Source organism: Littorina saxatilis, linkage group LG9, assembly GCF_037325665.1.
Source record: "Littorina saxatilis isolate snail1 linkage group LG9, US_GU_Lsax_2.0, whole genome shotgun sequence".
Classification (NCBI taxonomy): Eukaryota; Metazoa; Mollusca; class Gastropoda; order Littorinimorpha; family Littorinidae; genus Littorina; species Littorina saxatilis.
This window is the reverse complement of record NC_090253.1, coordinates 44,853,717-44,866,867: the sequence shown is the minus strand read 5'-3', so window position 1 is coordinate 44,866,867 and position 13,151 is coordinate 44,853,717. Positions and strand designations below refer to the sequence as shown.

At 47.6% G+C, this 13,151-nt stretch overlaps 1 protein-coding gene and 1 long non-coding RNA gene across 2 annotated transcripts; both read left to right on the top strand.

Moving 5' to 3' along the window:
* Nucleotides 1-1,209: 1,209 nt before the first annotated feature.
* On the top strand, nucleotides 1,210-5,276 carry LOC138977219 (G-protein coupled receptor GRL101-like). The gene is made up of 3 exons (XM_070350124.1): nucleotides 1,210-1,230; nucleotides 1,550-3,318; nucleotides 4,525-5,276. The coding sequence occupies exons 1-3, from the start codon at nucleotides 1,210-1,212 to the stop codon at nucleotides 4,832-4,834; spliced, it is 2,100 nt and encodes a 699-aa protein (XP_070206225.1). The 3' UTR covers nucleotides 4,835-5,276.
* Nucleotides 5,277-10,285: 5,009 nt separating this feature from the next.
* Nucleotides 10,286-12,320, top strand: LOC138976201 (uncharacterized). Its single transcript, XR_011458901.1, has 3 exons — nucleotides 10,286-10,376; nucleotides 10,901-11,015; nucleotides 12,225-12,320. It is a non-coding gene; the product is annotated as an uncharacterized lncRNA (long non-coding RNA).
* The last annotated feature ends 831 nt before the right edge of the window (nucleotides 12,321-13,151 follow it).

Genomic DNA, 13,151 nt, shown 5'->3' with positions numbered 1-13,151 from the left:
CAATTGATTGCGTACCAATAGTAAGATTTAGTTTGAGTAGAGAAATCTGGTGTTTTTGTCTGGTTGCAATTACCATACTTTTAGTTTTCATTGGATGGACACGCATAGCATTAGCACTACACCAGTTATTTACATCGTTTAAAGCTGTTTGAAGGGAGGACTCTATTACTGAACAAGAGGCGAAGCCTTCAAGGCTCACGTAAGAAATCGACAAACAGTAACACAAACTCAATCACTCCGTCACACATACACACACACACACACACACACACACACACACACACACACACACACACACACACACACACACAGTAAGCATAGGTGAAACTATGCAAGAAAGCGAGACCCTGGATCTGCCAAGAAGTCTCGGCCCGCTCACAATAACAATGACCGAGACTTTCAGTAATTCCTTTGCGTGACGTCTAACCCTCTTACGTCATAATGTGACGTCTTCAAATAGTTTCTATCACACACGTCGAACACTTTTGACCGAGACTGACGTAATCCATAGACTCGGAAATGTTAAAGTTTCTACCACAGACATACACACATACATACATACATACATACGCACGCACGCACAGACAGACAAAGTTTATCATCGCATAGGCTACACTTACGTGAGCCAAAAAAACTTTCCACTTGCATGAAGAGGAGAATCGTTAGCAAAAAGAGAGGGGGACACAGAGAGAGAGAGAGAGAGAGAGAGAGAGAGAGAGAGAGAGGGGGAGAGAGAGGGAGGAAGATAGAGAGAGAGAGAGAGAGAGAGGGAGGAAGATAGAGAGAGAGAGAGAGAGAAAGAGAGAGAGAGGGAGAGAGAGAGAGAGGCAGACAGAAAGACAGACAGACAAACAGACAGACAGACAGACAGAAAGAGGGAGGCGGACAGACAACATATAGCTCTGAGATATTCTACTCTGTTTGCACATAAGGAAGAGGCGTAATTCCAACAAATAGGGGATCCTTTAGGTAACGTGACTGGCTTCAACACCAGCACATGACTGTTAACGATTGAACGCACATAAACACGCACTCTGTTCCTTCTTCTTCTTCGTCCACGGGCTGAAACTCCCGCGGTCACTAATGTTTTTGCATGAGTGGGTTTTTACGTGTATGGCCGTTTTTTCCCCGCCATTCAGGCAGCATACGCCGATTTTGGGGGAAGCATTATGGGTATTTTAGTGTTTCTACAGCCCACCGAACGCGGACATGGATTACATGATCTTTTCCGTGCGCACTTGGTCTTGTGCTTGCGTGTACACACGAAGGGGGAGAAGGCACTAGCAGGTCTGCACATAAGTTGTTCTGGGAGATCGGAAAAATCTCCACCCTTAACCCACCAGGCGGCCGCGGCCGGGATTCGAACTCACGACCTTGCGATCAAGAGGCCGACGTCTTACCACCCCGCCACTCCGCCCGTCACACTCTGTTCCTAAGTCTTGGCACATTTTCTGCTAGATATGAGGTTTAGTCGGCTTCTAACCTCACATGGTCCAAAGAAGAGAAATACAAAGTCCAATCGGTACATGATGTGTTATGTGTGTCGCAGTGTGTGCCTCTGTCAGCGCTGTGTGACGGCCAGCAGGACTGTCACGATGGGTCAGACGAAGAGCAGTGTTCCTTCAAAGATGGGCAGAACATCCGCACTCCCCCTTCCCCCGCACTGGTCAACTTCATCCCTCTCTCCTCCACAAGGGGGGACCTGTTCCCCTTCCTCATCACTCCATTGTCTCAGTCCTTGGACGCGAACAGCTCCTCCTCGCCGTGTCCAGAAACACACTTCCAGTGTGCGGACGACGGCTACTGCCTGCCCCTCTTCCTCCTCTGTAACGGCGTGAACGACTGCCCCGGTAGAGAGGACGAGGCGGGGTGTGGGAGAGTGTCGTGTCGTGGTCTGTATCGTTGCCGCGGCTCCAGTGTCTGCTTGCACCCAACACACGTGTGCGACGGCGTGTACCAGTGTCCGCAGGACGACGACGAGCTGTTCTGTGCTAACGCCTGCCCACCAGGGTGCACGTGCCACGGACTGAGTGTCGCCTGTCACACGCCCTTCCCGGCAGACATGCTTCACCTAGACATCAGATACCTCGACGCCAGCGGCAGCGCTCTGACGCCGTCACGGGTGATTGAGCACACGCTCCTGATCCACCTGAGCGTGTCAGGGTGCGGCCTTGGGAGTGTCGACAACCTGACCTTCCCTAACCTCCGCAGCCTTGACCTCAGCCACAACCGCCTGCATGACGTCAGCGCGGGTCATCTTCGCGGACTGCCCAATCTTCAACACCTGTTCTTGTCTGGAAACCCGCTCCAGTCTTTGTTTGACTCACATTCTCAAAATCTGTCTTTCCCTGCTGTGATAACGTTGGACGTATCTGGCGTGCACATGCCCACACTGGACACGGAGAGGTTTGCTATCTTCCCAGGCCTGCACACCCTGAATCTCTCTCACTGCGGAGTGGATCGCATCACCGGACAAGGCCTGCTCTCACTTCCCGCTCTCCACGTCCTGGACACTGAAGGTTGCCCCATGACCCACTTTCCGCGTGACCTACTTTCCGGCCTGGACCGGCTGCAGTCTGTGGCCGCTGACAACTACAAGCTGTGCTGTCAGGCCACCTTGCCCCCTGGCTTCAACCTGGCCAACTGCAGGGCTCCTTTTGACGAATTGTCGTCGTGTGAGTCTTTGCTCCGCTCTGACCTGTACCGAGTCTTCTTGTCCATCTTCGCCGCCCTGGCCCTGCTGGGCAACGTGGGCTGCTTCGTGGTCAGAACGCTCTACCTCAAGAGCAGCAAGTCGGGCTTCAGCGTCTTCGTCACCCACCTGTCCCTTTCCGACTTTCTGATGGGGGTGTACTTGGCCGTGATCGGGGTGGCTGACCGCCTGTACCGGGGTAGCTACCTGTGGGATGACGTGGGGTGGAGGCAAAGCGCCGTGTGTGGCGTGGCGGGGTACCTGTCGCTGGTGTCCAGCGAGGTGTCGGCCCTCATCATCTGCCTGATCACGCTGGACCGCTTCCTGGTGCTGCGCTTCCCGCTAAGCTCGCTGCGCTTCAACACTCGCTCTGCCCACCTCACGTGCACGGGCGTTTGGCTGGTTGCCATGGTGATGGCCGCCGTGCCCCTGCTGCCTGTGACGTCACACTGGTCATTCTACAGCCGCACGGGGATCTGTATACCGCTGCCCGTCACTCGCGGAGACTTCCCCGGCCAGCAGTACGCCTTCAGTGTCATCATCGTCTTCAACTTTATTCTCTTCATGCTCATCGTCGTGGGCCAGGCGTCAATCTACGCCGCCATCAGCGCCAACAGCATAGACAGGTCAGTTGGTTTTAAGTCATCTTCCTTACCGTGTAGGCCGTCATGTTAATCACAAAAGATTCGTTTAGGTGTTTAGACGGGTGTAGTGGCGTGATGGTAAGACGTCGGCCTCCTAATCGGGAGGTCGTGAGTTCGAATCCCGGTCGCTGCCGCCTGGTAGGTTAAGAGTGGAGATTTTTCCGATCTCCTAGGTCAACGTATGTGCATACATGTTAGTGACTTAACCCCCTTCGTGTGTTCACGCAAGCACAAGACCAAGTGCGCACGGAAAAGATCTTGTGATCCATGTCAGAGTTCGGTGGATTATAGAAACACGAAAATACCCAGATGTCTCACCCGAAATCGGCGTATCTTGCCGGAATGACGGGGTAAAAACGGTCATACACGTAAACATCCACTCGTGCTAAAACAATAAGTGAACGTGGGAGTCTAAGCCCATGAACGAAGAAGAAGAAGAAGTTTAGGTGTTTACATGCGAAAGAATCCGTACAACTGGTCAAATAGTATCAATAGTCTCGCTGCTTTCTTTGGAATTTTTGTTTTAGTTCACGCTTTTTGAAATCTGCGAACAATGCTGCAAAATATGTCCAGTATGCACATAAAACAGCCAGCTGCTTTAAGTGTGGTACGGGGCTAAGTTTGAGGATGCACTTATCACATGTTAAAGTCTAGACGAATTTATATTGATTAGCATTAGTGTTTGCACGAGAAGGAAGGTATTTGACACTTTTCAAACCATTAGTATACATTTACGCCACGATGCCAATCAACATAATGGCATCAAATGGCCCAAAAAGAACTAACTACAACATTGTACTTGTTGTCATGGAGATTTTCGTAACAGTTTTGATTATTATACTGAGAAAAACAACAAAAAAACAATACCGATTGAATGGTTGGTTTACTTCAGGGTTTTACGTTTCTACTCTCATTTGTCTGTTTCTTGTATTTTCATTAGGTTGGAAAAAAGTAAAGAAGTCCACACTTGATCACTAAAACCCCGTCTTACCAATTTCAAGGGAGAAAAGCACTGAGGATACATGTCTTAATTATTGTTCTCCATCTTAAATATGCCGTTGACATGTGAACATATACATTTATACAATATTAAACTGAGAGGATGAGGTTGTAGATATCTAGTTAAAATCTTATGGTCTTGACTGTAATGTGTGAACATTATCAATACCATTATGTTCCAACCAACAGCGTGGCCGTCACGGACAGTTCTAGGAAATCCGCGGACCTGAGGATCGCTCGCCGCCTGGTGAGCGTGGCGCTGTCCGACTTCCTGTGCTGGTTCCCCATTGGTCTGCTGGGCCTGCTGGCCGCCAGGGGCGTGGCCGTGCCAGGGGAGGTCAGCGTTGGTCTGGCCATCCTGGTGCTGCCGCTCAACTCCGCCCTCAACCCCTTTCTCTACACCATCAACATGCTGCTGGAGAGACGGAGGCGGGGCCGGGACGAGCGCCTTTTAAAGCAGGTGCTGGCCCAAATTGCTGAAGAGGATAGATCTGTGTGAGACACTCAGCTTTCCATGAGACAGGGAAGCCATGAGCGGCCCACAATGCAAAAGAGGGAGAGAACCGTGTGCAACAACACATTAGTTTCAGCTTGCTTCTCTTGATTAAAACTGTGTGTAGGAACAAAGGGTGTCAGCCCCTGTCTCTGTCTGAAACTGTAAGCGGTTTGTTGGAGCACAGTGTTTCAACTCTGTTGTATCTAAATTTAAACTGTCAACAGTTCGTTGAAGCAAAGAGTCTTAGCTTTTTTTCTATGTCTTAGCACTGTCAATAGTTTGTTGAAGCAAATAGACTGTAGTATGTATTCGAAAAATATAACTCGATTCTACTAATCAAATTATAATAACAGAACAATGTCAATAAACTGCTATTTAAAAAAACAAAAAAAACATACCTCGGCTAGTGTGCTTGTGTGTTTGTGCACGTGTGTGTGTATGTGTGAGTCTGGGTGTATGTGTGTGTGTATGTGTGTGTGTATGCATGTGTGTGTGTGTATGAGGCTGTGCTTTCAAGTAATTGCATATGTGTGTGTGTGTGTGTGTGTGTGTGTGTGTGTGTTGCATTATGCACATCTGTCCGTGCACCCCTCTGGACATTAGTCTAGGGGAAGTAACCATATAGTACTTCCTCTTCCTGTCTGGCTTGTAATGGCGACAGTAAACGTGCAACTGACAGATTCATCTTGTCTCCTGTTGTCTGAATGATGAGAGAAAACATAACATGGTGGCAGCGGGTGGCAGATCATGTATCCAGTGACATTTTGACTGAATGTTGACCTCCGATACTGTGAGTAGAAACCCTCTCTTCTCTGAATCGATCTTCAGTGCAAGTGGGAGCAGTTCCCGATCTCAAGTTGATCTCCCGTGTAGTGTGTTTATCTCATCATTTACAAGACTCTGAACTCTTTATCATGGCTGAAGCTCCAGCAGCAAACCCACAACGTCCCCACAATGCCAGAGTCAACCCTCCCCCACCTCTAAATGTGAAGAAAGGGTGTGAAGAGTGGAAACTCTTCAAGCAAATGTGGCAGAACTACTGCATTGTCTCACGACTTAAAGACGATGATGTCCCGTACTCGAGAGCTCTTTTCTTGCACACTCTGGGCCAAGAAGGCCTTACTGTCTACAACGGGTTGAAACTGGATGACAATCCAACAGTGAAACAAATCATGGACGCCTTCGACGATCATTTCATTGGGAAGAGGAATGAAACATATGAGAGGTATGTCTTCAACAAGAGAGATCAAAAACCCAACGAGAATGTTGAGGACTACATAGCTACTTTGCGCACACTGGCCAACACTTGCAACTTTTGTGAATGTCTCAAAGATACTTTACTTCGCGACCGTATTGTTCTTGGAATACAGGATGGCCCCACACGAAAAGAGTTGCTGCAGGAAGCCGAGTTGACCCTGGAAAAGTGTGTCCACATGTGTCGGGCTGCCGAGTCAACATCCCAACAACTCAAATCTCTCTCAGTCTCTGCTGTGGATGAAAGTGGTGCTGAAGCCTGCAGTGTCAGCCACCGTGATCGTGAACGTGACCGTGACCGTAACAGACCGAAACTGACGTCCTGTAAATTTTGTGGCCAAGCTCACACCTGGAAGAAAGAACTGTGCCCAGCATGGGGTAAGACCTGCAAGCAGTGCCAGAAGAAAAATCACTTTGCTCTCAAGTGCACAAACATGGCTAAGAAAAAGACTAAACTTCACAGCATCGACGTCTGTGACTCGGACTCTGAATCTGACACTGAGCAACTGTTAGCTGTTCACAGCAAGCAACAAGAACAATCCCAGAAAATCATCAAAGCAAAAATGATCGTCCAGGGTAACACCGTCGCCTGTCAGGTTGACTGCGGTGCAAGTGTGAATATCATTCCCGCAAGGCACGCCAAGGATGCTGCTCTGAAAGAAACCAAGAAAAATCTCTATGTCTACAACGGAACTGTCTTGAAACCGCTGGGGAAAACAGACCTGTGCATCAAGAATCCAAGGAATGGAAACAACTACAAGACTGAATTCATTGTCATCAAAGAGAATCTCACCCCACTCCTGGGAAAGAAGCTTAGTGAAGAAATGGGACTCATCACTGTAAACTATGACAACTTTGAAAGCGTCTCAAGAGTCGACGAGAAATCTGACGTTCTTCATGACTACAGCGATGTCTTCAGTGACAGCCAGGGAAGCCTACCTGGGGTTGCAACCTTCACACTTGAAGATAATGCTGTGCCTGTCATCTCTGCATCTTGTCGCGTCCCTCACGCAATGAAATCCAAAGTGGAAGCAGAACTCCACAAGCTGACCAAGGAAGAAATCATCGCTCCCGTGGAAGAACCGACCAGTTGGTGCAGCCGAATGGTGGTCGCTACGAAGAAATCAGGCAAAATGCGCGTCTGCATTGATCCGCGCCCCCTCAACAAGGCCCTCAAGCGAGAACACTACCCGTTACCCGTGATGGAAGATCTTCTCCCAAGACTCTCGGGCGCAAAGGTGTTCTCCAAACTCGATTTGAGAAATGCTTACTGGCACGTCCACCTCGACAAAGAATCAAGTCTGCTGACAACATTCCAAACTCCCTTTGGTCGTTACCGGTGGAAACGCGTCCCCTTCGGAACCTCCGTGAGCAGCGAACTCTTCCAGAAACGTCTTGATCAAGCTCTTGAAGGACTCCGAGGCGTGATCGGAGTCTCTGATGACATCATCGTCTATGGTGAAGGTGAAGATGAAAAGTCTGCTACTGAAGATCACGACAGAAACCTGACTGCTCTTCTGAACCGCTGCAAAGCCCTCGGAATGAGACTCAACCCGGAAAAGGCCGAATTTCAGAAGAAAGAGATATCCTTCCTCGGGCACCTGATCACCAGTCAAGGACTACAGATCGACCCTGAAAAGGTCGAAGCTGTCCTGAAAATGCCGAAACCTCAGAACGTTGAAGACGTGCGACGCTTCTGTGGATTCGTGAACTACCTCTCCAAGTTCCTACCAAAACTGTCTGACACTCTGGAGCCCATCCGGCAGCTCACTCGCCAAGATGTAGAATGGACGTGGACACCCACTCATGACAAGGCCTTTACAACTGTCCAAAAGCTTGTCACAGAAGCCCCTGTCCTTTCCTTCTACAACCCTCAAAAGCCCTTGACCATTCAGTGCGACGCAAGTCAAACTGGGCTTGGCGCCGTCCTCATGCAAGGTGGTCGCCCCATAGCGTATTCTAGCCGTGCTCTGACGGAAACTGAGACAAGATACGCCCAGATAGAAAAGGAAATGCTGGCGATCGTCTTCTCACTCGAAAAATTTCATCAGTACACGTTTGGACGACTCGTTCACATAGAAAGTGACCACAAGCCACTGGAGGCCATTCTGCAGAAACCACTCTCTGCCGCTCCTCGTCGTCTACAAGGTATGATGCTCCGTGCTCAAGCCTACGACATTGTCGTCCGCTACAAAAAGGGGAAAGAAATGTACTTGGCCGACACCCTATCTCGAGCATACATCAACGCTCCAAGCAAACAAGAAGACATTGAGCTTGTCAACATGGTAGCCTTCCTTCCAATTAGACAAGAAAGACTGGACAAGCTGAAAAACGCTACAGATGACGACGAAACACTGCAACGTCTCAAAAAAGTCATCATGACTGGGTGGCCAGAAGAAAAACAAGACTTGCCTGCAGAACTGACACCATACTTCAGTTTTCGAGACGAGATCTCAGTTCAAGACGGTCTTATCTTCAAAGGCGAGCGTGTGGTTGTTCCCATCTCCATGCGACATGAAATGAAAACTGCCGTTCACTCAACCCACTCAGGAATCGATGGCTGTCTCAAAAGAGCCAGAGAATGCCTGTTCTGGCCCGGAATGTCAGGAGACATAAAGCACTTCATCTCTTCATGTGAAGTCTGCAGCACTTTCCAAAGCGCTAATCAACCCGAGTCCCTCATGCCACATGACCTCCCATCCCGCCAATGGGAGAAAGTTGGTGTTGATCTGTTCGAATTTGAAGGTCGAAACTACCTCGTCACCGTTGACTACTTCAGCAACTTCTGGGAAATCGATCGTCTAGAAAACACAACGTCGACCACGGTCATCAAGAAACTGAAAGCTCATTTCGCTCGTTATGGCTCATCCTGTGTCCTCATCAGCGACAACGGTCCGCAGTTCACCTCAGAGAAGTTCATGAAATTATCGCATGACCTTGACTTCGAACATCGAACGTCAAGCCCATACAACAGCAAAGCAAATGGCAAAGCTGAGTCGGCCGTCAAGACGGCGAAGTCACTGCTGCGAAAAAACCAAGATGGAGATCAGTTCTTGGCCCTGTTGAACCACAGAAACACTCCCAGCCAGGCGACGGGAACCAGCCCTGCACAACGATTCCTGAATAGACGTACAAGAACACTCCTCCCCACCACTCAGACGCTCCTAAAGCCCAAACTCGACCACGAAGCAAAGGACAAGCTGATCCTGAGCCAGAAAAAGCAGAAGAGAAACTTTGACAAACATTCGAAAGACCTCCCAACTCTTGAAGAAGGTGACTCCGTCAGACTGCAACCCTTTCGTCTTGGCGAAAAGAAATGGAAAAAAGGAGTTGTCGCTCGACGATTGGACGACCGCTCCTATGAAGTTGAAGCTGACGGCGCACTCTACCGCCGGAACAGAGTACATCTTCGACAAACTCTGAATCCTCCTGCGGCAGCCGTCCCTGATCCCAACCCTGCTTCAACTCCCTCCTCCAGCCAGAAGTCCACAAAGACGACCCCTTCAGAGCCAGGCCTACCAGCAGCATCGCCTGACAAAGTCCGCCCATCACCATCACCAGATAAAGTCCGCCTGCCAGGGACACCGACGGCGACCACCGCTCAACCCTGTTCCGGAGCTCCAACTACACCATGCAGCTCCCGAATTCCAATACGCCGTTCGAATCGCGAGATCAAATTGAATCGTTCGAAAGACTTTGTGTACAATTAACACTGAATGACTGAAGTGCCCTTGGGAGTACACAGACAATGCACCGCGTCGCATCTCGTTCGTTCGACAATCGCGTCGCGTATCTCGTTCGACAATCGCGTCGCGTTTTTCGTCCTCGGTCTCGTTTTCTATCTCCCTCTCGATCGCGTTTTGTTATTTCTTTTCCTTCTATTTTCGTTTTCGTTCCTATGTTGTTAATTTTTTTTTTAAACGAAAGGGGATGTTGCATTATGCACATCTGTCCGTGCACCCCTCTGGACATTAGTCTAGGGGAAGTAACCATATAGTACTTCCTCTTCCTGTCTGGCTTGTAATGGCGACAGTAAACGTGCAACTGACAGATTCATCTTGTCTCCTGTTGTCTGAATGATGAGAGAAAACATAACAGTGTGTGTGTGTGTGTGTGTGAGACTGTGCTTTCAAGTAATTGCATGTGTGTGTGTGTGAGTGTGTGTGTGTGAGCTTGTGCGTCTGTGTGTGTGTATGTGTATGACCCAGTTTTCAATGAAACGGGACACTACTCTGCCCAACTTTTCACACAGAAAGCGTCTGACGTCATCATGGCGCATGATTCCACGAAGGTCAGAAAGGGTTACGTTAGGGTGAAGGTCGTTTGAGGAGGAATCAAAACTAGAAGTTTATGTTGCTTTTTGCCTCAGTTTTGCGCTCAAGTATCAGGCTGTTGGTCAGTCGGTTGATCCATGGTGTGGTGCTTATTTTCAGACAGAAAAAGTATTTCTCGATTTATGAGACTTGCAGGGAAGTATAATTATATCATTGAGCAGTGAGGTCATCGTCGTAGCAGTCTTTCCTCCCACAGCGCGAACAGTGTTTTTCATATCAAACAATATTTACACAAAGATTAAAGGTTGACTCCCCCATATGCTGTTGAAATTTAGCATTTGAAAGGCGACTTTTGATCTCTCCTTGAAAATAAAGAGTATATTTACAGGGTAACGGTTGGGGGGAAGAGAGGGGGGTTGGGCTGGGGGACTTACAGAACCCAGGACACCCCCTCCTCCACCAACCACCCTAAGATCCTGCCCCGTAAGTTGCTTTTTCAATCGATATTGTACAGTTTTAATCATCACTGTGTGTTGTACAGAGCCCGTTATTCCTGTACCTGGCCTACCAGTCTGTGCACGGTCCGTTGGAAGTCCCCGAACACTACAAGGAGCAATACCGTGACATAAAGGACACAAAGAGGAGAACGTATGCAGGTACAGCCAACAGACAGGCACACAGACACACACGCAAACAGACACACAAACAGACATGCAGACGGACGGACACAATGTAAGGGAAACTTAGAGATAGGGTGACAGACAGACAGACAGATGAACTGACAGACAGACTCGGACAAAAAGACAAACAGAATGACGATGGGACAGACAAACAGACAGACAGACGAGCAGACAAGCAGAAACCAGGCTGATAGCCAAACAGACAGACCGACTGACAGACTTACTGTCAGACCCGACAGACAGGCGGACCGACAGACTTAGAGACAAGCCGACAGACATACGCACCGACGGAACGACTGCCAGACTGACTGAATGACGGACACACAGAGAGACGGTGGGATAGACACACGTTCAGACAAGTTCAGTTTGCTCCGATATCTGTTTCAGTTTTTGTGTATAATTGCTTTTGGTTTAATTCTTGGATTGTGGAGAAAACCTGTGAATGGTTGTTTGGGAAACCTAAAAGAATTACATCTACATGGTGGTTAAAACAAAATTGTACTCATTTTCATGTTGCTCTGAAGGTTTTGTTTAAACCGTTTTCCACTTCATCTTAAATCCATTAAACTTGAGTAAAGGTCGAAGAGACCATGAAGTGTATGAGGATATCAGTTTGGATGACGTTTATCAATGTACTGTGAGTCAGGAATCCATAAAATAGATTGGCTGTGTGTATAGATAATACTACATGGCTTGGTGTGTCTGATCAGATTTACACGAGTTGGTTTTTTAAATATTGAACTGCGAACGAAATCGAGATTTTCAATATTTAAAAAAGCAACGAGTGTAAATCTGGTACGACACACCAAGCCATGTAGTATTCATTTTATCCTACTTAATGTACTTACGTGTATTTGGAACCTCGATCTTTTCTAAAGCCTCGTGCAATCTTTCACGTCAAAGCAAAGAAACGTCACTTTAGAAAGTGTAGCGTGACGTGTTAGTTCTAAAAACTCTTTCAAGGGAAACAGTAGGCGCAAAAGTTTGTTTCCATAATGACGTTTGTCTTGGTGACTTTGGCATCATAAGCAGTGAAAAAGCAGGTCCCTGCCAGACTAGTTTGACTCGACCTCATTTACATGATACACACACGTGTGGTTTGAACGATATTGTTATCTCATGAGTGGTCTCTCTCACGTATGTAGAATACATTCTTTTTCTCGATGGATGGGATGTTGTTTTCAGGGATGGTGACGTGTATGGACGAAGGCATTGGAAATCTGACGTCGGCTTTGAAAACGGCTGGTCTGTGGGACAACACCGTGTTTATTTTCTCCACTGGTAAGGACCTGAGAGTGAATGAATCTATATAAGCCTATCTACAGCCGGAGATAATACTAAAGAGATGTCCACCCCTTTGCCCCCCCCCCCCTCCACCTTTTTGGGTAGAAAGCGATATTCTTGGTGGAAGAGATAACAATTTTCAGCTGTCTGAAGTAAAAACTTATTTAAAATTAATATTAAAAGTCCTACGGTTTTAAGCCATTAATAAGGACTTGAGTGTTTGTCCGCTTTCAAAAAAAATAAAAAAAAAATAAGGAGAGGAGGGCAGGGGGTGGGGTTGAGATGATAATGCTCTGTGGAATTCGTTAAAATGAAAAGTAGTTAAGATGTTTCTTGGTAAGAATTATAAGTCTGTATTCTATATCTTGAATAACGGGTTTGTAAAATGATTTTTTATTCAAAACGAGTTAAAAGGTGGAGTAAAAACTTGTTAATGAGTGACGTAACAGACGAGCTCCGTAAATACCTCAGTCGTGTTGTGAAAGAATGAATACTCTTGTTTTTATTGAGGCAAACATTCCAAGCGTGCTCCTTGTCCACGTGTTTCAGATTCACCCCTCGCTGGTGACTCGCCTATGACCCAGTTTCACAAAACCAGGGACAACCGCTATTTTGGGCAAATTGAGCTATTAGCATATCCATATTCTTCACATAATTCCTTTTAAATTGATATGTTTTATGCCTGTAGCTTCAAAACTCACTGAGATATGGGGTTTCAAAGTATAGAACGGGCCCGGTGGCCATTTTGAGAAAAGAGCCTTCAAAGGAGAAGCACAATCAAACACAATATTTCCTTAGCAACCATGCTTCTATTGTAATGAACATTTA